Source organism: Dromaius novaehollandiae, chromosome 21, assembly GCF_036370855.1.
Source record: "Dromaius novaehollandiae isolate bDroNov1 chromosome 21, bDroNov1.hap1, whole genome shotgun sequence".
NCBI lineage: Eukaryota > Metazoa > Chordata > Aves > Casuariiformes > Dromaiidae > Dromaius > Dromaius novaehollandiae.
In genome coordinates this window covers 3,886,126-3,907,771 of record NC_088118.1, presented here as the reverse complement: position 1 = coordinate 3,907,771, position 21,646 = coordinate 3,886,126, and the positions used below count along the sequence as shown (strand labels likewise).

General features: G+C 48.5%; 2 protein-coding genes across 5 annotated transcripts; both read right to left on the bottom strand.

Annotated features, from left to right (window-relative positions):
- Window positions 1-53: 53 nt before the first annotated feature.
- LOC112988007 (TLC domain-containing protein 5-like) lies at window positions 54-17,174 on the bottom strand. Of its 2 annotated transcripts, none has more exons than XM_026108185.2 (3): window positions 17,046-17,174; window positions 10,535-10,734; window positions 54-10,109 (listed from the first exon to the last, which is right to left on the bottom strand). In XM_026108185.2, exons 2-3 carry the CDS (start codon window positions 10,731-10,733, stop codon window positions 9,571-9,573), a joined length of 738 nt encoding a protein of 245 aa, XP_025963970.2. In that variant the 5' UTR covers window position 10,734; window positions 17,046-17,174; the 3' UTR covers window positions 54-9,570. The 2 variants fall into 2 exon arrangements, with proteins under 2 accessions (XP_025963970.2, XP_064380338.1); XM_064524268.1 differs by lacking the exon at window positions 17,046-17,174 and adding an exon at window positions 13,646-13,722.
- On the bottom strand, window positions 15,943-20,243 carry LOC112988008 (TLC domain-containing protein 5-like). Of its 3 annotated transcripts, none has more exons than XM_026108191.2 (3): window positions 19,735-20,243; window positions 18,854-19,050; window positions 15,943-18,115 (listed from the first exon to the last, which is right to left on the bottom strand). In XM_026108191.2, exons 2-3 carry the CDS (start codon window positions 19,047-19,049, stop codon window positions 17,577-17,579), a joined length of 735 nt encoding a protein of 244 aa, XP_025963976.1. In that variant the 5' UTR covers window position 19,050; window positions 19,735-20,243; the 3' UTR covers window positions 15,943-17,576. The 3 variants fall into 3 exon arrangements, with proteins under 3 accessions (XP_025963976.1, XP_025963974.1, XP_025963975.1); XM_026108189.2 differs by having other exon boundaries at window positions 18,854-19,053; window positions 19,735-20,242; XM_026108190.2 differs by lacking the exon at window positions 19,735-20,243 and adding an exon at window positions 19,543-19,656 and having other exon boundaries at window positions 18,854-19,053.
- Window positions 20,244-21,646: the final 1,403 nt, after the last annotated feature.

Sequence of the window (21,646 nt, the reverse complement as noted above, 5' to 3'; positions counted from 1 at the left end):
AGTTATATTCAGGAGCCTGTCCCTCCACAGCATAGAGCTTTTTCCTCCTGGGAACCAAGTGAATGTGAATCAGGAAGTCAGGAGACTGATAGTCTGATGAAGCTGTATCGAAGGAGTACAATGGGAACAGGGGAAGTGTGGGATGGAATCATTTTCTAGATGATACTTGACACAGACACAAAGAACACACACACTTCCTCTTTTGGTTTCCTTTTGGGGAAGGCTTGAAAGAAGAGAAAGAGGCGGGTGCCAGACATACAACCATGACTGTCTCTAATACTGCTGCAGCACGCAATGCACTGGCCAGTGTTAAGAGGGTAAATAAACAATCTCTTAGCATCTTCCCTTCAGTAAATCCCCTTTAACTTACTGATTTTCAAATACTGTGCCTTGAAAGAGGAAGGTTCCTGGGAGACCTTCTGTTTCATGACATACCAGGCATTCACATATTAGGTCTTGATGCTTTTCTATTACTTTAATTATATTTTATTGTGCATGACAAAATAATGACAATAACAATTAGCCAGAGGAAAACCTAAAAAACCCATACATGTATATGAACAGGAAAGTAACTTACCTCTGCTGCAGTAAACTGACATCAAAGTCAGTGGAGCAACACTGATCACCATTTGCCACAGAATTTGCTCAATATTGTCAGAAGAAGCATCACAAAAAACTACATCAATGGCAAAGAGGAAACATAAAACCCTTATACCATATTGTTCAGTAGATTAACTCTTGCTCATAATGGGCTGCATTCACATTTCACTGTTTAAAGCAACAATTAAACAGAAAAAGCACTAATTAAAGAATTCGAAAGCAGACTTTTCTCTGCAAATGCTGATTTTAGTCAGGAGCTGACCGTGTGTTTATGTTAATAGGTATGTGTATTTATGAGACTTCTGCAGCCTGGGCAGTTTCACAGTGTGAAATCCAGTTAAAAAAAAAATCAATAAGCAATTACACTGTGCAATACCAATTAAAATAGATTTTTTTTTCCTTTGGTAGCTATAAAGTCCTCAGCCTTAATTTATAGTTAGTACTATCATACAAACATACATGTTAGGAGTGGAAAATGCATATTAAGCTAACCACTCTCCATCTCCAGGGCAAGGTAGCAATATTCCCACAGCATATAATTCACAGTCCAGGACAAAGCTAAGTGGCTCAAATAAGGAGGACCCTGAATTGAAGAATGTTGAGTCCTATGAACAATAACCCCTTTCTTTGCTTTAAAGAAAAGGATGGCACAGGAAAGGAGAAATCCTTAGCGGTGCTTTATATGGGTCTCCTGAAAAGGCATGCTTATAGAGATTGAGATTGTTTTGAAAAGACCTGAGTTTTCCAACCTCGCACCAGTCGCTCAGCCGAGGACCTGTTGCCATCTGCTGGAAAAGGCTGGTACCACAGCTCATCTGAAGCTTGTCCCTAAGGGCATTTTAAGGAGGTCTTGCCCATACCCACACCCACTCTGCTTTTGAAACAAGTATTTCAAACCAGTGTCAGATTCCGGAGCTTTGGGGTGCTGCAGCTGCTGCAGTCTGACCACTTAACGGTTCAGTCTGATCAAGATTTGCTGCACTATGGGCTCAGTGCAAACGGAAGTAGGAAGTAAGCGAAGACTGATGATATCTTGGTGCCAGCTGTCTATGACACTGCCTTGCCTCAGATAGCTGGTACACTTCAAATTTTAACCTAAGTGTGAACAAACAGGGAATATAACCAGAGAGATTTTTGTCTGATGAAAATTTCCTATCAAAACATTTTTAATAGGATACTCAACCATTAGAGGAAGGAATCCTCTGCAGACCTTATCAAGACTAGAGAGCTTCATAAAATTGTGTGCTGTAGCCCAGATATGATTTAGCTGAGCATCTCTGACCTCCATGATATAAATTAAATGAAGATTTTTCTAACCTTAACTCTAATCCTAGTTCTGTGATTTGTGATTTGAAAAGGTATAGACTGTGGAATTGAAAGTCTCTAGTGTTTTGCTTCTTACAGGTGATCGATTAAACTGGTGACAGAATGCACCAGTATCTTGTACTATTCTTTAGACTTACCATAAATTGCTATGCAAACTATCTGTTGTATGGGTAAAAAAACCCACAGCTACTTTTGGAAGGCAACAGCCACCGTTACCCTTGCACAACTGGAGAGGAAATGCAGGAGAAATGATTCCCAAGGGTAACAAAGACAACAGCACGTGCATGCAAATTTGTGACTGGAAGAGCGGATAGGACTTTGGCTGTCATTAGCCCGGTTTCCAGTGAAAGAAAGCACAGCTGATGTTACCATGCCCTCTGTGTATGTGTGTTTATATCAGGCTGCAAGCTCAAAGCCTCCATCAGGAGGTACATATTAGGCCTACCATGTTGTGAGCCTTTGCCTGCACATGTTTAGATCAGTTGAGCAGAGCATACACTGCAGGCCTGATGCATCCTTGGTGCCCATGACTTTGGCTGTTAGAGTTGAGAATACTGCAGATGTGCAGAGAAATGAGAAGAGCTGAGGCAGGGCTGTTGTCATTGGAAGCAAAGTAAATCCAGTAAGATGCTTAGACCAATGCCCCATCCCTCTGGTCCCCAGCCAGGCACTCCAGAAAAGCAAAGATTTGGGTTGCTCTGAAGTTGAGCAGCTGGAAGATGAAGTGAATCAGTTTGTTTCAGCCAGCTTGTCAGCTGTTTTTACTTTGTAATGCAGGAATTCATCATAGTTAAACCACAGGCTGTCAAGCCAAAAGCCTACCCCATTTCCCCCCCTACAAATCATAACGCCAAGTCTTACTAACCCATACATTTCTCATGTTTAATGACATGGATGGCAGTCCCTCATTGAAAGAGGGGGCTCTTACTACCATTTGGCTTTGTGGGATAAAGCAGTAGCTGCTGACATCCCTCCACTGACTTCCTCTGCCTCTGAAGTGCAGTTGCTCACATTCATTTCCCATACAGTTTGTGCCCCTTGTGTCAGGACTCAGGTGAGCCTGGCTTTGCTCTCAAGCTTAGCACAACTTAAACGTGCCTGCTTTATTGATTTTTGTAATGGCCTTCAATTCAATCCCATCAAACTCACCTGCACTCCCAAGGCTGCTGCTTAGTTCAGCATCGGCTGATCCCCGGGAACTGCTGTGGAGTGAGATTCTCCTGAGCCAGCTGAGAACGTGTGCGATATTTTGCTGCTTGCTGAGATTCTACTTTTGAGACAATTTTCGAAGACACTAATATACCCTGGATCAAATCCAGATACATGTCTGTCTCCTTTGCCATCCACAGAAGAGGGAGCCAGATGTTGGCCTGATGCTAACCAGCCTCATCGTGATGTGCAAGGGAGCTGCTTTAGAAACCAATACAATAATTGATCAAATGGCCACTAATGGCCATCTTGATGCATTTCTAACCTGGAAAACAGCATGAATTTGTGCTGTAGTTCATATTGCTATGCAATTTCAAAGCCTTTTAGCATCTCATACCTTAAAATAGGCACATGATTTGCTATCTGCAGAGACAGGCAGCTTATATGGCATCCAGTTCATTGTAAATGCTGGAAGCGCAACACAGGGCTGGTCTATGCTTTTACATTATTTGGATAGGAATGCAATACTTGGCTGACTTTGCTATGCTGGTAAAAACACTAGTAGAGACATAGATAGCCTAATCTAAAAGTGGTTCTACTATGACAGCTTATTACAGTTCCTAAACCTGGATAAGCCACATCACTGTAAGCATTTTATAGCACTAAGCTTTCTTTCCATACGAGCATACTTAAAGCAACAACATTTGTAAGGACAGATAAAGCTGCTGTACATTCTGTCATGGAGACTTCCTTCTTGCTCTCTGCTACAATCACTGTCCCTCTTACTGGAAAAAAAAAGGTGTTTGTTATTATGATAAAATCTAAAGAGATGGAAAATAACATTGTTTCTGATCACATTTGAGGATTGTCAGTTATACTGAACAGATCTAAACCTTTTGACATGATGTACAATTCGCATAATATTATACAAGCATTCCTGAAAACCTGTACCTTGTGACATTTGAAAAGCCATAAAAACTGACACTTTCTCCTTTTCCACATAAAATTAATTACCAGTAAACTGTTCTTACTTTACAAAAGCTTTTACATACACCTCCTAGATCTGCCCAGTTGCTTCTTTAAGTCATTTTCTAAAGATCCTTTCTGTTGTCAACTTATCATATGCAAAACTCTCCCAGGAATTTGAGGGAAACAGGACCAAACTGGCAAAAAGTAACGCCTTTTATACTGATTTACAAGAGCACATGTCCAACCTTACCAGGAAAGAAAAAAGTACTGGTACATTGGGATAACCAAAAAAGAGTTGTTCCTTGCCCAGAAACTGCTCATGCAACACAAGGCTAACGCTGACTGATTCTCTCTCCATCTCTGAAATTTGATTTCTTTGGAAATGGCAGCAGACTTGCTATTTTACTTCCAGCCAAGTTATACAAAGTCTGCAAGTATCAGAAACATACCACAACTTCCATGAAGCTTAAAACATTCTCTCATCTTTTATATCCAAGGAACAGACCTGCTGACAGCAATGGTATTAGTCTAGACTCCAAAGACTTAAAATGCTATGCTTTTTCATCAGTGCTTGGGCCACTGTTGCAAGGGAATAAAGCCTCAAATATCATAAAATAGCTGTCTCAAATACAAATAAGGAGTTCAGTTAGAAAAAGAGGGCAGAAGATTGAAAGGGGAGGTTAATTTTATAGAGCTTCACTACAGGGCCAGCAGTAGAAGGGAAAGGCAGGCAGCAGGAAAGGAATGGTTTTAAAAGAAATAACAGGAAGATGTAAAATGTAATATATTGGCGGGGGGGGGGGGGGCAGATTTCACTTTTTACAGTGAAGCACATTTGCCCATTAATTTAAGACTGGATTCTGGGGTGTCGCTCGTACAGACACAGCACACACAAGACGTTTGCAGATCCAAAGCAAACCTTCAGAATGCTGCTTTACTTTCTCCTCTGCTTCTGAACTACCTCAGAGGTTAAACAACACCCCGGGATAAGGTTACTGCCGTCCCCGAGATCACTTCAGCCTGTAGCTGAGCTGTTTGCAGTGTGTAAAACAGGCCAGCATCTCCAGAGGGCTCAACACTACACAGCTGCTCCCCGGTGCTGGAGGATTTCGAGGTAGATTTAAGGGTTACATCCAAACGACCAAATTGGCTTAACTATTTATAGAAACAGACTTTTGGCAGGCTAGACCTCTGGCAAAATGCTGTGACCATGAGCAAGGCAGCTTAGCTATTCTTTGCCAGCACAACACAGAATACTACCAATCTTTCCTGAGTGCAACTTGGCTACATGTATTTTCAGAGCTGCTGATTTAGTCTGTGTAGGTCTGGGCCTTCCTTTGGTTCTAGGTCTGTACAGTGCCTGGTCCAGAGAAATTCTTGTTGGTGCCTGCACCTCTTATTTTGACCACTGAAAAGCATCACCACTCTGGACAAAATGTTTTCCTCCCTTTTATTTTAGGAGCACCCTTTTGAAGAGGAGCTTTTAAAAGGAGTGCAAGAACTATCTAAATCACTTCTGACTAAAGCGTCCTGCTGGCTTTCCCAGTGCTAAGCCATTGCACCAAGGGCAAAAGAAGCTGCTGTGTGAACATCTGAGCCCTCCACAACATCCTCACGGCAGCTCACACCTCCCACAGCAGGTTACGGGATACAGTCTGTCCTGCTCAGGGAGCTCTGGGCAGTGAACAGAGCATGATAAACCCAGCTGCCAGCAGCTGCACAGACCTGCCGTTTCTCTCTGGCTCTGAGTGAAAGCAGCCACCCAGGACGTAAGCAATAGCACCATGGCAGGCAGGTGGAGACAGACCTGCACATCTTAGTCCCCAGATAAGTCTGCACCTTTACACACTGCTGACTTTGGCTCATTTCTACAGCTGTGAGCACCCCCACTTAAGGCAACATTAAATAATGCTAAAACAGTTTCTCTGCCTGTAAAATAATGCTAAGATCTCTAAGAAGCAATACTCGTAAAAGCTGTACAACAAGTTGTTGGCTCAGCCTCCAAAAACATCCAATGCCCAACACTTGGTCCATTTACACTGGCAATGCTGACTCACGCAGCGACACACATATGACTTATGCAAGAACAGCATCAAAAGAGGGAAACCCAGTTTTTCATTATAATTAAAGAATCTTTATTTTATAAAACATAATACAAAGCATCTACACCATTCACTGGTGGAACATTAGTTGCTATTACACAGTAATTCAAACACAAGTTAGTATTTCAGACTAGTTCTGCAGTTTACTTTTACAACTTGCTCTAGTCACCATGGACTAGCCTGAGGACAGGGGCCCCACACCATCTGCTCCACTCAGCTTGAAAGTTCTGTTTCCTGTCCCTGGGTTTCTGCACTGGATCCCACTATTCAGACTACAAAGCCTTGCTCTGAGACATTGTTGCTACCTCCACCTCACAGAGCCATTCTTAATTGCTCTTTTGTTTTCTGGTGCCTTTGTTTAGCATCTGAAGCCTCAGCATTGATGACAGAGCTCTGCTCCTCCTAACCAAGTTTCCCTCAGTTCGAAGAAAGGGACCCCTCAACCATTAAGTGTATTATCTTCCAAAGCATTCTCACACAAGGTACTTGTGTCACACACACCTGCAGTCATCTGAACTGGCATCCTTCTTCTCCATACCTATGTGGGCGGGCTGCACACAGAAGGGCAGTAACTAAGCATTCGGCTGCACACTAACCTCGCCAGAGGTCGGAGTCCAAACCGTCAGGACTTCTCAGGAAATCCTTCTTGATGGGCAAGTCAACAACTGCACTGAGAAATGAACAGGCTCAGCTTTCTGCTACGTGTCCTCAGGACTTGCTGCTGAAAGCTTTCCCTGCAACCACCTCACTCCTTATTCCTTGGTCAGGCTGGCTCGCTGAAGCTCTTCTGGCTCCAGATTTACTGCAGTGCTTACTTGAGAAAACCCACCAGACCTCCTTTCTTTGACTTGGGAATCCACCTGAATACAAGGCGGCAGGGCTGACCCTTACATATATGTCTAGCTTACTCTTTCGACTCCTGCCTGTTAAGTACCACTGCAAAGCCTCTTGGACTCATGCTTTTGTGAGGCAAACCAGATGCGAGTGCCATGTTCAGGCTAGAAAGTACTGATTACAGGTCATAGTGAGAAGTGCTTCACTCAAAGCAACAGCATTTTACTTGTATACAGCACAGCTGACAGAGACCACCGAGCATTTATCAAAGATGGCTTAGTGTTAACAAATGAAAACACCCCACGAGGTAGGTAAATACTGTACCCACTTAATATGGTGGGTAAGCTGAGGCAAAAAGGTTCCTTGACACACCCAACACCAGCAGCATTGCTGGGAAAGAATCAGCAAGTCCCATCTAGCCCTTGTCTCCCCTCAAGGCTCAACAGTTATATGGCTGCACTGTGCTAAATGAGTCAAGTTTCCTTTTAAGGATCAGCTCACCTGTCAGTTGGCTCTGCTAGTCTGAAGCCCTTTTGGCTCTCCAGGTCTTTGGTTGCAACAGGCAAGGCTCCCAGCAGAACTGGGATCCGAGCTGCACTGGAACCTGGGTGCTGAGGCTCAGGATAAGGATCGTAGTAACAACAGCAAAGTAACAGTGCTTGAGAACAGACAGTGAAATCAACAACAGCAGCTGCAAATTGGGGGACAATTTTTCCCTGCTAAGGGGACCAGGTAAGTAACACTCATCCGTTCTCCCAGTTAGGCTCACTTCTCTACACTTTACTCACCAGGCTGAAAAATAATTCTCTCTTACCCCATAAATTTTCACTTTTATGAAGTGACTCAGATCCAGTCGGGGGGGGGGGGGGGCGGGGGGGGATCAAGCCATCAATTCAGATGCAAGAGAGCCAAGATTAGGTCTCTGGCTTGAACAGGGCAGAGGAAGGACCTGAAGGAGGGTAGCGCTTCCACCCTAACCACCATGTTTTGAAGATGCATGTTGGCCACTCTTCAACCAGAAATCCCAACTGGGATTTGAGGAAACATTCTTGTTGAAACTGGTATCTACAGTCCTGGGGAAAAACAATGCTAGTTTCAAGCAAGCTGTTTTTTCCAATCATTTTGCCCATAGATATCTCACATGTCACCTACAGTCATCCACTGTTCCCAGCAAACCCTGGTGCAGACCCTGGATTCAGATACACTGACCTGAATCTGGAATGACACTTTCAAGACAACACAAATACACGGCCTTTACTACAAATCAGATTCTGGTCCCTGTTCCCTTGAGGCTGCCAAAAACGGCAAGTACAGATCGTTTGCAGATTGCTGCAGTAAAGCACTCTGCATTTGCTATTCTCATTTTTAAAAGCAACTTGCAGCTTGGGGAAGGTATTTGTCTGACAATCTCCAGACAAGCCATTTGGTCACAAGCTTGCTCCACACTATGCCTGCACTTGGGCCGATAAACACAGCAGAGGGAAATTCAGCATTCTGCAGGCAAATCAGTGCTTGGCCCCTACGTGAGGCCTATCAGCCAGAGAACCCCTTACTGGCGAGTCCTGATGGGGCTTCTCATAATGGAGAGTGCTGGTACCCCAAGGAGCTAAGGGGAGTACTTGGAGGAGGTGGATAAGGTTTTAATAGTCATGGATGAAGAAAAGGGAAAAAGTCACAAAAGTGCTCCATGTCAGGGGCTGTGTCTTTGGGTGTATTCATCAAGCACCTAGTCCAGCAAGGTGCCAATGCTGATTAGAGCTTCTGGGAGCTACCAAAAAATAAATTATCAATAAGTTAATAAATAAGTTATTAAAAGCAATTAGAAAGGGTAGGAAACAAAGGCCTACCTAAAATACTGTCCTTTCTAAAGACATTCTAGCTCAACCACCAAAATTATTTCTCTCAGAGGAAACATAGGGATAGTGAACAAAATGCAGAAAACCACCATCACTTTGCATTAATATAGCACCTCTCAAGTAAAGATCTGAAAGTGCATAAAACAGATGGATCAGCTCCATCACCCCCAATTCACATATGGGGAAATTAGGCACAGAGTTAGAGAGTTAAGTGACTTGCCCAAGGTCACATAACAAATTGGTGGAAGAGCCAGGAATCCCAACTCCTACTTCTGCCCGACTCACATGAAACACTAGAACATGTTTCTTCCTAAGAGCATAAACAAAGTCACTCTAGCTGCCTAGACTGTACCAAACACTGAACATCAAGACTTAGCATTATTTTGTCATCTCTTCAAAGACTATATCAGTGCTGAAGGAGTTAGCTACTAATACTGCTATTTACACCTGCACTGCTGACCTAGTCATGTTTAGTCTGTAAAATTAGCCCTTCTTTTACTAAGATCATTTAGTTTATGCTTATATACACACTAAGCCAGCCTCTGCCAGGCCAAACACTGCAGATCCAATGAATTCATGGCATAGTTCCATGGATTTCAATGGAGTTAGGCCAGAGAGAAATTTGGCTCCAAAATTGCTAACGTGCGTTGGCTCCTTTCCTGACAGTGGCATTTCAGGCATGATCCCCTTCTTGCCAGATTATGAACTCCAAGAAGACTGTACTCAGCATCCAGTCACTGATTTTTCAGATGTCCATTAGTTTCCAAGAACAGCTCCTCGCTCCTCCGACTCCTCCAAGCATGGTACTTCTTCATGCTCTTCCTCCTTGCGAAGCGACAGATGCTGACCATGAAAACCCAGGAGACAGCATACATGATCACGCCACCCAGCTTAATGTACCACCTGGGTTTGGGAGAGGCAAGCTCACAGTACATCAGCCAGGCCCCCACTCCAATCCGCACCCCAGTGAAGAGAACCACAAAGAAGAAATCCACAAGGTCACCTGTGAGGCTGTGGTAACACCCCATCTCCCTCAGGAACCAGCGGGCCTGCAACAGCGGGTTAGTGATCTCACTGCCAAAGATGACGGCGTTGACCTCAGCAGCTGATTCCCCAAGTGCCAATGACGCTGTGATGCCCAAGATGCTCACCAGATGGTGGGCCAGCATCAGGGCACCCTCCGTCTGGAAGTACACACACCAGCACAGGTCGAAGAGGAAGTAGCCCAAGCTAAGGCACAGCACATGCACCTGAAGAGTTGTGTTTGGTGATCCTGAAACAGAAAGACACCAGCCAGAGCTGTAAAGCACAGAGGCAACAAGCAGGCAGGATCTGGGACAGGAAAGGGGTATTCACCTCCAGCATTCACAGGCTGATATTATCTTGTACTGGTCACAGCTCAGCTGGAGAAGTCAGAGAAGTAACAATACTGTGTTTGTTAGTCTAACAGCTGCACACACGTAATGCCCACACAACGTGATGACACACTTTGCCGGATTCCAGTTGGGGAGGGTCATTACACTAGCAAAATACGGTACCAGTTTCTTCATTTCTCTTCATTTGCCATCACAAAGAATCCCACTAACCACTACAGTCAGTGTTTCTCAGGTGGGTGGGCTACCAGGGTGGTAGGAAAACCCCACCTTGTGCCCTCAGATCACCCACTGGGCACTTGGGACCACAACTTTCATCACGTACCTGCATGAGTTAAAGGCCAGGGACCATCAATAAAGCCAATGTAAGCAGAGAGGCAGGTAGCAAGGATGCCATGGGTCAGGGTGACCAGCCTGCAGCTCCATTCGTAGTTCCGGTGCTTGTAGCGACGGCAGAACCAAGCGTAGAGAGAGAGCCAGGCAATCAGGCTGCAGGCTACCCGCAGAGGCAGGGGGAACAGCATCCTGACGCAGGAACGGAAGGAAGAAATGGATCAGAAAGTCTAGGTGTTTGACAATGTTAGCGCAACCCAGCAGAGCATTTCACCAGTAATCACCTCAGCGCAGAGTGGACAGCACTATTACCTGCTTGCTCCTGACATTTTTATTCAAAGGCACCTATTATTGTAACCTGGGAGCAGGTGACAAACTCCTCCCAGAGGCTCACAATCTCTCCTCCATTGTCTTAGATATTAAACCAATCCAAGCAAAGAGCTTGCAATACAAATCTTAACTCCCATGCAGCTCTTTGGACCCAAATCACTTTCCAAAGGAGAGCCAACATCAGCAGTCTCTCGTGGGGACACTGTGGCACAAGGCAGTGACGTGACTGTCTGAGGTCGCATAATGACTCAGTGGAAGAGCTTACGGTTGCTTCCCCGAGTCCCCAGTTTGTCACCTATGACAGGATAAATGGTGCTGGGAATTGCAATTCCTCTGAGAAAAGGCCTACACCAAAAAACTACATCCTTGAGAATTAGGACAGATGCGATAGCAGCCACGAGCACGCAGACCCCACCAGTGTCACCTCCGCTATGCAAAGACATATTGAAAGCAATGATTGCGTAAGACAATGAGTTCTTAGCTTGGCTGAACAGAAAACAGACCAGGACTTGGGAATGCACCTCTGAGGACTTCTCCAACCAGTCTATGATGTAGAGATCAGTTAGGATATGTTAGTACTCATCTGCACTGCCTAAGCAACAGGCTGATGAGCTTCACAGCTACCAACAAGGCTTTGATCCAGAGCGATTCCTGCCCTTCATTTTTCTTTCCTGACCACGCATCCTGCATTTCAAGGGTCTGCTTGTGTTACCCCACCTGACCTGCTCATCCCGCCGTGCTGTTTGCTAGCTTGGTTCCTCCTCTCCCCCCAGAACTCCCACCATTCTCTCGCTAGACTCACTGCTAACCCATCTTCCCAGTGCTGCAACACCATTTGCAAACGAGTGACAAGAAACACAAAAGCATTGCTACCTCTCCCTGCTACTGAAGTTTAACCTTCCAGCAGTAACCCACTTCCAGGGCAGCTTGGAAAAAAAATCTGCCAGAAAATCCCCTTGTCCTTCCAGGGAAAACTTCCAGCGGTGGCAACAAATAGTTCAAGCTGCTTCTTTAGTGCGTGGGGACAAAGCTCAGGTTAGAACAAAACATCTCGCAGCAAATGGTGATGGAATAAAGCAGCACACCTCTCGAGGGAGCCGCAAGGGCTCCTCCAGCCAGGCCCTTTCCTACCCCGGCTGCATTTTCGGAGAGCCCCTTGTTCTTCCTCACGGCTCCACGGTGCGAGGCACTGCATGAGCTCCCTCCTCGGCAGTTTTCACTCAAAGGATGTACAAAAAGCAACCAGCAGAGGGAGAGGAGTGAGACAAGGCAAAAACCAAGCCGGCAGGTACAGGCACAAGACTCCTCCTGTTTAACTCTCCTCACTGCAGACTTCACCAAGACCTCCAAATCTTTTTGATGCAAAAGGAGTAGGAGCTATGCCCATAAAGAAATTTTTTTTTTGCAGAGCATAGCATAAGGGGGACGAGCAAGACAACCTCTCAGGGCCCTCCCAGCCTCACTCTGACAAGCTGCCAAGATGATTGTGGGGCCGCTCTGCAGGTCAAGCTGCAAAAGGCAGTCACGGACATTGCTCAAGGCAAGCGCCCTCGAATGCTTCCAGACCGTCCCTCTGTCCGTCAGCCTGACAGTCATTCCACGAACTCCTGCACGAAGTGCACTGGCGGCACCTGCCCTTACGTGCTGAAGGGAAGAATATGTTTTTAGCAGTAGGAACATTTCTTGCATACACCCTCCCTCATTGTGCAATACAGAATCTTCCAAACACGCAAAAGCACTGGACACGCCACCAGAATAAAATTGCAATGCATAAATATCTGTGGAGCACACTGCTTTTGTTGCCACCCCCCCCCAAATATATAATAATGCTATACCTACAACTCATTCGTATTTATCATACCTCTCCATAAGATACGTCTCATTACTCCTAAGCATTCAGGGAGGTGCATCGAAAGAAGCTGAGTCACGCTCCGGGGTGCACAGGCTTCCAGCTGTATCGTACTAAACGTGCCACTGGTGCTGCCGGCATCGGCTGACCACCCCGCGGGATTCGCGTGACCAGGCGTCAGAGCTGCCGTTCCCAACCTGCCTGTCCTGCTCCACGCAGCACAGGGCACGGCTGAGGCGGCCGGGTAAACAAAGCCATTATGTTCTAATGGGCCTCGGGAACACGGGGAGATGCAGTAAGGTCGTGACTGACTGTTCTGGCCTAATGTTTCCACGGGCATCCCGGTGCGCAGGGCCCTGCCTCACGCAGCGGAGTGGGTAAGGCGGGGGAATTCGGGTGAGACAGGAGGCACTGAGCGGCTGGAGATGCCTGGCCGCTACGAGCAGGAATGATCTTTTTAACATGTCAAAACGTTTTTCCCACCTACTCACACAGATTTCTCCCTGTCCCTTGCAATACAGCCATCGCACATTACAGCTTAACGTTTGTTACTAATACGCACAGCGTACACTGCATCCGTGACTCGCGCCCATCGCCGCGCGCGAGAGGGTGATGTCCTTCCCCAGCAGCAGCGACCACGTTACTACCTGCGTTTCCAGCGACAGCGGGGTCACCAACCAGAGCAGGCCCGAGAGTAACCGCACGCCTGGACCTGACCCAGCACAGTCCGCCCCCCCCCCGAAAGGGCTTAAAAACCCGACGCGCAGCCCCAGGGCAGCGCTGCGGCTTCCCGGGGGGGGGGGGGGGAGGCCGGGGAGCCTGAGCGCCCTCAAATCACGCACGCGCGCAGAAAAGCCGCCCCCCACCGCCCCCGCACCGCCCCCGCGGAGCCGCCGCGCCCCCCCGGCGCCGCCGCGCACCCACCTGCCGGCGGAGCGGGCGGGGGCCGCGGCCCTGCCGAGCGCCACCGCGGCGCCGCCTCGCGGCCTGGGGGCACCTACCGGCGGGGAGGAGGGACGGCAGCGCCGCGGCCCAGCCGGGGGGGGGAGGCGGCCGCCGGCGGGGGGGGGGTGCCCTCGGCCTGCGCTTCTGCGGCGCTCGGGAACGCGCGGGGCTGGGGACTGCGGACGTGCAGGCGGCGAAACGTCGCCCCCGCCGCACGCTGCACCTGCAGGCAGAGCAGCGGAACAGGGCTCCTCCCGCAGCTCCCAGGAATCTCCCTCCAGCCAGCCCCTTCTTCCTTCCTTAAGTTAAATCAAAGCCACCTCTCGCACCCAGAGCTACTGGTTTTTTTCTCCTGTCAAGTTTTGCTCAAGCTGGTGGGAGTGCTGCTTCGCACAGCACTTGTAACCATCCTGTTTTTAACTGGTATCTGTCTATCTCACCCTTCCAGTTCAGGCCAGGCGCAGGTTCCCATCGATGCAAGATGCTCTTCCTACAGCTGTTTCAACACTACATCCTCAACTAGCCCAACAGTGCATTTGCTTCTCAGAGGGATCTTAGGTCTCACTTTGTTTTCCCACACCTTTGCTCAACTGGGCACCACACCAGCTCCAGCGACTTCAAAAGCAAATGAGATGAACCTGTTCTAACGTTTGGTTTCGGAGAAAGAACAGCATTAATAGCAGATAGAAAGCTACAGGGCTAATATTGAGTTGCAATACAGAAATTGAGCAGACAAGAAGAACAGACAGTCACAGCAGAACAGCACGCAAAGTCCTAACAAAGCAAAGACCACCTAACACCCCAGATGAAATACAGAGGAGTCTCTTATATTTTTTCTAGATCATACAACATGCAGAATTTGCATATAGTGAAATGCAAGCGGGCAAGTTAAATCATCTCCCAGTGGATTGTACTGGAAGTTACGTGCAGCTTTTACACTAATTTTCTTGTTTGCTTTGTGCAGAGTCAGCGCTTTAAATAGGCAGGCTGAGTTGCACTGGCTCATTTTGCCTGCGGAAGAAAAGCGTTCAGCAAAACAGCTAGGGACAGGAACCTCTCCGAACAGGTATTTGCACGCTGCTACCCTTTGCCATATAGCCATGCCCTTGCACATCAGTGTTATTTGCTCTTGTCTTATATCCATACCTATTCTAAACAAGAGTTTGCAACGGAGGTCACAGAGCTCATCATGACTTGGGAACTCCTTCTCCAAGAATAAATTGGGAATATGTATGAAACTGGAGTCCAACAGTCTCTCAGTTAAAAGCTGAGCGAAGTCAAGACTGCTGGTCGCTTTTCTTGTAAGGCAAAGAGCCCTCATTATGGCTGACAATAAAAATCAGGCCACTATAGTAAGCATTAAAAAAATCCATTCTCTCAAGCATTAGCAAAGGAGAGGAAAAAAAAAAAAAAACATACTAAGGACACTTTCCTGGCATCACACTAGGTTTAACACTAAAACTGTGCCTTAGATGAGACATGGTAGATGACCATCAGAGCACTTGCTCTGCTTCGGATCTCAGAGTTAACCACCAGTTTTGCTTTGCATTGAAGCGAGCTGGGTGCACTGAGTTACTGTCCCTCAGCTGAGGGACAACTGCTCCTGCTGGAGCCCAAACCCCATCCCACCTCTGCTCCACAGAGCCAGGGTCCTGGCCTAGCAGCAGCAGGCAGGATCACATCCAGGAACAGCCACTCCGCAGTGGCTTAGGATGCCCGTTTCCTCACAACAAAAAGGTGCTAATGCCTCTCATGCTTTCAACTGCATCTCCAAAGACACTGTAAATAAACCACCTTGTATAACCCAAGCCTTCTGAAACTGTCACTTCTGGAGTGCAAGGCAGCATGTACTGCTGCGACAAAGAAAAAGCAGTGAGGGATGCAGGCCATGACCAGAATTTAACAGCTGCCACACAGCCTTGTGCCCATCAGGAGCAAACACCGCCTCAGCTCAGTGTCCCATTCCTAGGTATCCTACAACACTGGCAGTGACTCACTGGCAAAGCAGGTTAGGGGCACTTTAGTCCTAAGTCCGAGCTCCTGCTCACCCTCATCTATCCTTCACACCTCAAGCCTGAGCTCCAGAGCACATGGCACACTCTGTGCTTGATTTACCATCAGCCCACTCCTTCCCGGGCAGCGTGAAGGTATGACCACAGCTCTGCCCGTCACTGCCAGCCTTAGCGTGCTTCATCTACCCCCAAGGCCTTCCTTTCCTCAGTGTTAACTTCAGTTGCCTCCTTATGACTCAGAACAAAAGAACATTACAGCAAGTGTTTCTTTTTAAAAAGAGAACATAACTTTATTAGAAATCTCATCACTCACAGGAGTTCTCACAAGAACACAATGACTTTGGCAAGAGTTCATCCCTCACCAGTCCAGGCCCCCCGAGCCATGCTGGCAACGTATCAGGAGTGCAGGTCTCCAGTTTCCTCACTTTTTCATCTCTCCAGCCACCTTATTCTAACCCCCAGCTAAGGTAGGATCAGCACTGAACAATGCCAAAGTCAGTGCCATAAGGGGCCTGGAGGAGCTTATAAGGCCCAGTCGCCGCAGTAGCTGTATTCCCATCGCTCTGCTCCTTCACTGCTGCCATAGATGTGACACCACGCTTGGGCAAGAGCCATGCAGGCAGTTTCAGAGGGTCTTTAGTTCCTCCTTTAATTAGGAACAGCATTTCTACAGCTTCAGGATATTTAATCCTCCATGAAGGATATCTAACCAAGCTCTTTGAAAGCAGGAAGGAGGAAAGGCAACCAACCTTGCTGAGCCTGAAGGCAACACAGGGCCATTTGTTTCTCAGCTGTGAGGCTTTTATAAGATAAATGACCTCTGAACTGCAGTCTCAAATGCAGGCAAATTCACATTAAAACCCCAGGGGGAAGTCAGAATACAACTCTGAGAAGTTAAGAATACAAGTGCCCTGAGAACTGGTCCATACTCTGAGACCTGCTGGTATGGAGCAGATGGCACACTGAGATCTGCCTAAACATCACTGTCACTCCTGAAAATATAATCACTTATTTGACTCTTGTCAACTTTGAATTAAGCTTAAGTGACCTTTAAGTGAGCCAGCCCCAGAACCAATAGAGCATCCAGGCAGGGCTCTTCTCTATCATCTCTCACCCACAAAATGTCTGGCAATCCAAGGCTACATGAACACCTGCTTATGGAGTTTATTGGCACATGTCTAGTTCTTGACTCTGTTCACAACGACAGCACCAGAATTAATTGCAGTGAAGTAGCACTGCTGTAAGAACAGCACCTGCTTGAATGCAGGCATTTAAAAAAGGAAATGTGTCATTAAAAACATTGAGGTAAAACACTGCCTCGGCTGGAATATCATCACTTCACACACTCGAAGGACAGCTTACTATACCTCTGCAAGCATTTCCGTCTTGTTCAGAGGCCTTCGTCCAAGTACTTAGTCAAGTGTGTCATCCAGCTCCAGAAAGGCGGCAAAGTGAGGCTGAGTAAGTCTTTGCTAGGCCACACCCCTACCTGCTCCCACCCATAGGAATATGGGATTTTTTCAGGTTAGATTTCCTGGTACCACACTGTGAGATAATACTGCCTCCGAGAAGATGATTAAAGAACACAGGGACTGTGCACTTATCTGTTGCAGACTGAATAGCTCTGGCATTACCACCCTCTTAGAGACTCTGCCACTGCTGGAGAAGTCAGGGAACCGACAGTTCGGTTGCCTTGCCAAGTTCCTCAGTTTTCCACTTGAAACCCTCTTCAGTGAAGCTTTCCCGAGGTCCTAGAGCCGATTCATCTCCTCCAGGGGTAGCAGACCATTGCTAGTGCCAGAAAATCCGTTCTGCATCACTTCCAGGAGCTCTTTCCACAGCAATGGGCTTCAGTAGCCAGGACCCTCTTCCCAAGGGATGGTCTTCCACAAGCACAGTTAATGAGCTGCCAGGTGCCCATTAGTTTTCACAGGTGTGTTCACACTCCTCATGCTTTTCCAGTGATTACATTTTTTCAGTATTTTCCTCCTAACAAAGTGGCAGATTTCAACCATGAACCCCAAAGATACAATGTACATAGCCAGGCCTCCAGCCTTGAGGAGCCAGATGGGATCAGGGGAGGTCACCATCGCGTACATGATCAAAGCTCCTCCCCCAATTCGCAGCACCACAAAGAGGAGCACAAAGAAGAAATCCACCACCTCTCCCAGGACACTGTGGTAGCACCCCATTTCCCGCAGAAACCATCGGGTCTGCAGCAGCGGATTGGTGATCTCGCTAACAAACACAACAGCGTTGACTTCCGTCGCGGACTTCCCAAGCCCCAGCACCATGATCATGCCACAGATACTCAGCGTGTGATGTAACAGCATTAGGTCCCCCTCTGTCTGGAAATAGAGGCACCAGCCCAGGTCAAAGATAAAGTAACCCAAGGTCAGGGACAGCACATGAATCTGAAGAGATGTGTTTGGTGAACCTGAAATGAAAGATGTATATAAGCCTGAGGTCTTAAAAAAAAAAAAAAAAAAAAAAACCTAAACCCCAAAACCCAAACCCCCAGCTTCTATAACATATAGCATTACAGGCTGTATGTGTGCCTTTTTCCCCCTTAGTTTCCAGACTCATCCTACAGGCCGAGCACCACCCTGGAAGTTGGGGTGCCCAGTTCTGTTCTGAAAGTCTGTTTTCAGACTTTGCTCCGCTCAGCAGACCCAAGCAAGTCATTCCACCCTTCCACGCTCCTGTTCCCCCTCTTCTCTCCACCTTTTTAGAAAGCGGGGATGGAGAGTCTGACCCCATCAACTGAACTATTGGAGGTTTAATGATAGGAAACAGCAAACAAAGCCCCAAAGACAAATGCTACAAATGCTAGGAGTTATTACATCCTCAAAAGTGTGAAAAGCATTTAGCCAAGTCCAACACATTGCCACACACCTAACTGATACTGTGATCAACTCAAGCTGCCAATTTGAAGGCTTTGAAAGTATACATAGATAAAAACAAAATGCAAATAAAAAGGATGAACAGTAAGTAGTAGTAAAGGCTGGAAGAGAAGCAGGAGAGTTAAGCAAAATCCCCCTCATTTCCCCAAAATATACACAGAAAAGACAGCAAGAGAGATCAGACCCTCACTCCACTTCCAACAGAAACAGAGATGGAGTCATCATCCACACTGGATGACAAGGATATGTCTGAGCTAAGACTCCAAACCTACCTGCATGGGTTAGAGGCCAGGGGCCATCCAGGAGAGCAATGTAACCAGAGAAGCAGGTGACAATCACCCCGTGCAGCAGAGTGACCAAACGACAGCTCCACTCATAGGAACGGTGCTTGTTCCAGTGGCAGAAGGCGGCATACAGAGACAGCCAGGCAAAGAAACTGCAGGTCACCTCCAAAGTTGTGGAAACCATCCTGCTGAATAAGAAGAAAGAGGAAGTTATGAACACAGCAGTTTTACCAGGCACGGGGTGTTCATCCAGCCCACGTGCCTCCTTATCAATCCGTGGTCATAAGCGGGAGCCCCAGAGGAAAAAAACAAAAACAAACTCAAAACAAGCTTAGTTTCCCTCCCATAAGCACGGTGCTCTCCAGAACACAGGCCCTCTCCAGCACCCTTTCCCCCACTAGCGCTCCTGCCTCCGGCTTCCCTGCAAGCCACCAAGCTCCTGACACGCCTGGGGAAGCGCCGGATCCCAGCACCGCCTTGGCCACGGGGTTTCACCCCTGCTCCGCACCGCTCCCTGCCCCGGGGCGGCCCGGCCGGGGGGACACGCCGGGGCCCCGCACGGCCGCTCCCCCAGCGCGGGGGCAGCTCGGGGCAGGGCTCCCCCGGGGCTGTCTAGCAGCCCGGCCCGGGCGCTCCCCCGGGGCCGCCCCGCCGCGGGTCCCCGCGCCGCTCCTTACCCGGGCCGCCCCGCCGCCGCCCTGCCCAGCCGGCAGCAGCCCGGTGCAGCTCTGCTCGCCGGGACCGACCGCCTCTCTGCTCGCCGCGGGCTCCGGGACCGTCCGAGCGGGGAGGCAGCGCCGGCGCACCGGGAGCTTTTATCCTCCCCGCCCCCGGCCTGCCCCCGGCCGCCCTCCGCCCTGCTCGCTTACCGGCGCCAGCGGGGTCCGAGCCCGGCTCCGCCGCCGGGACGGCGAGAGGCCTTGGGGCGGTGCGGGGAAGACGAAATGAGCGTGGGGAGAGCGGGCCGGGCGTCCGGAGGGGGCCGGCGGGGCCGGGGCCGGCTCCGAGCCGCGGCTCTCCCGGCCGTGCGAGCCCCGCGGCGGGTGTCTGCAGATCCCCGACAAAGCAGCTTCAGTTTGGCTGGATGTTTTTCTCCACGATGATGGAGAACAAAGTGGAGCACAGAGCTGAGTCAGACAGGAGGGGAGGTGCTTTCATCCTCGTTAAAAAAAGCGAAACCAAAAAAAGCTTTCTGGAGTCCTCCTCTTTCGCGTTTTGTGTCCGGCTCTGAACAAAGCCGTGCCGGGCGGCCTCCCGGGACCACCGCTGCGCCGGCCTGTGCCGAGGGCAGAGAGGGCAGGAGGAGGCTGAGATGGAACCGGGGAGTTTGGGCCTGGCTGGGCGCTGGGAGTGGTGAGGGCTGTGTGGGCAGCTGTGAGCCGCAACACGCAGAACAGGAAGGGCGAAGCGAGCCGAGCCGGAGCGGGCAGCCGGGGCGCTCGGAGGCAGGCGGGAGCCGCCGGGAAGGGCTCTGCTCCCGCCAGCCGGGGTGACCGTCCGGGCAGGGGTGGCAGCTCGCTATTATCCTCGCTTCCCACAGCAACGCGAAGAGCAGAGGTCTTTCCAGAGGGCCTGAAGTTTGGAGTCTGCACAGTGAACTTGCTGTCAGTACCGTGTAATTTGTGTTTATTCAATTTGCTTAAAAATACATCTGAAGGAAATTGTGTGTCCCGAACAACCCCAAACCTCCCCTACAGTCAAAGAACTTTACACAGAGAGTGACAGCAATCACCCAGAGCTTAAGAGAGGCCTGGTCTAAGGTCACTTAGGTCTGCACTGCGCTTCAGAGCATATTTCTGTGTCTTATGAAAGCTCTGCTGATTAAAACATGCTTCTAGTTAGACTGTAGATTATACTGTTGTACACGGGTGAAAATATTCTGATTTTCTTCCCTTTGCCAGCATTTTGGCCCCCCTCTGGAGCAAGCACCCAGGCTGGGCAGGCAAGGAGACATGGGCACAGAGAAAGGGGCACTTCAGCTCCAGCAATAGTCCTTACTGGCTTAAGCTACTGGGCTCTATAAGAGTGAGCTGAAATTTAAGCCCCACTGCCAAAGGCATCCTGTAGGACTATGAGGATCTATGCCAGTTCTGCCGGGAAGGTAGGCCCCAGGGCTGTGCGCTTCAGGAATGGTGAGGGCACTTGATGGGAGCATTTAAACACTTAGAAATGCTTGAAGACTTCCTTCAGGCCACAGAGAAGACTGAGAAGGGCAAGGAGCAGAATCTCATGCTCCCAAGTGGCCATCAGCCTTCCCACAGATGGAAAACGGGAGGAAAAAGAAGGAGAATGAACAATAAAAGAAATAAAATATCAACAGCAAGTTGTTCCAGTTTTCCCACCTTTCCCAGCCTTGCATGAACTCAGGCACTGTTAAACATCAGGGAATTATCAGGGCACGACCTTCTTGTTCCTGATGACCCTCCTGCTGCCCCTTTTGCAAGCATGCTCAGAGCTCTGGAGCTGCTACAGCAGTTATGTGCAAAAGTCACCTTTGTTTTCAGTCATTAGTATCTGGTTTTAGCATCTCCTACACATATCCTAACACCAGCAAACAGGGACAGTTGCTCCTGGCTCTCCTCTCTCATGTTCCAAGGAAACCGGTTCAGTTGCCACTGGCTGAGATGAGTTGGAACAATGTGAATTTGACCGATAGATCATGACCTGCAAAAGCCTATCATGTCCTTAATTTGACTTTGGAGCTAAACTGCATCTGGCTCAGCACAGAGCTTGTGACTGATCAGAGCACAGACAAAAAGCAAGAGAGGACAGGAGCTGCAC

Excerpts from the sequence above, each read along its gene's own strand:
- LOC112988007 (XM_026108185.2), bottom strand. The coding sequence starts at position 10,733 with ATGCTGTTCCCCCTGCCTCTGCGGGTAGCCTGCAGCCTGATTGCCTGG. Across the intron at positions 10,110-10,534 it reads CTGGCCTTTAACTCATGCAG|GATCACCAAACACAACTCTT; the intron begins GTACGTGATGAA and ends TTTCTGTTTCAG.
- LOC112988008 (XM_026108191.2), bottom strand. The coding sequence starts at position 19,049 with ATGGTTTCCACAACTTTGGAGGTGACCTGCAGTTTCTTTGCCTGGCTG. Across the intron at positions 18,116-18,853 it reads CTGGCCTCTAACCCATGCAG|GTTCACCAAACACATCTCTT; the intron begins GTAGGTTTGGAG and ends CTTTCATTTCAG.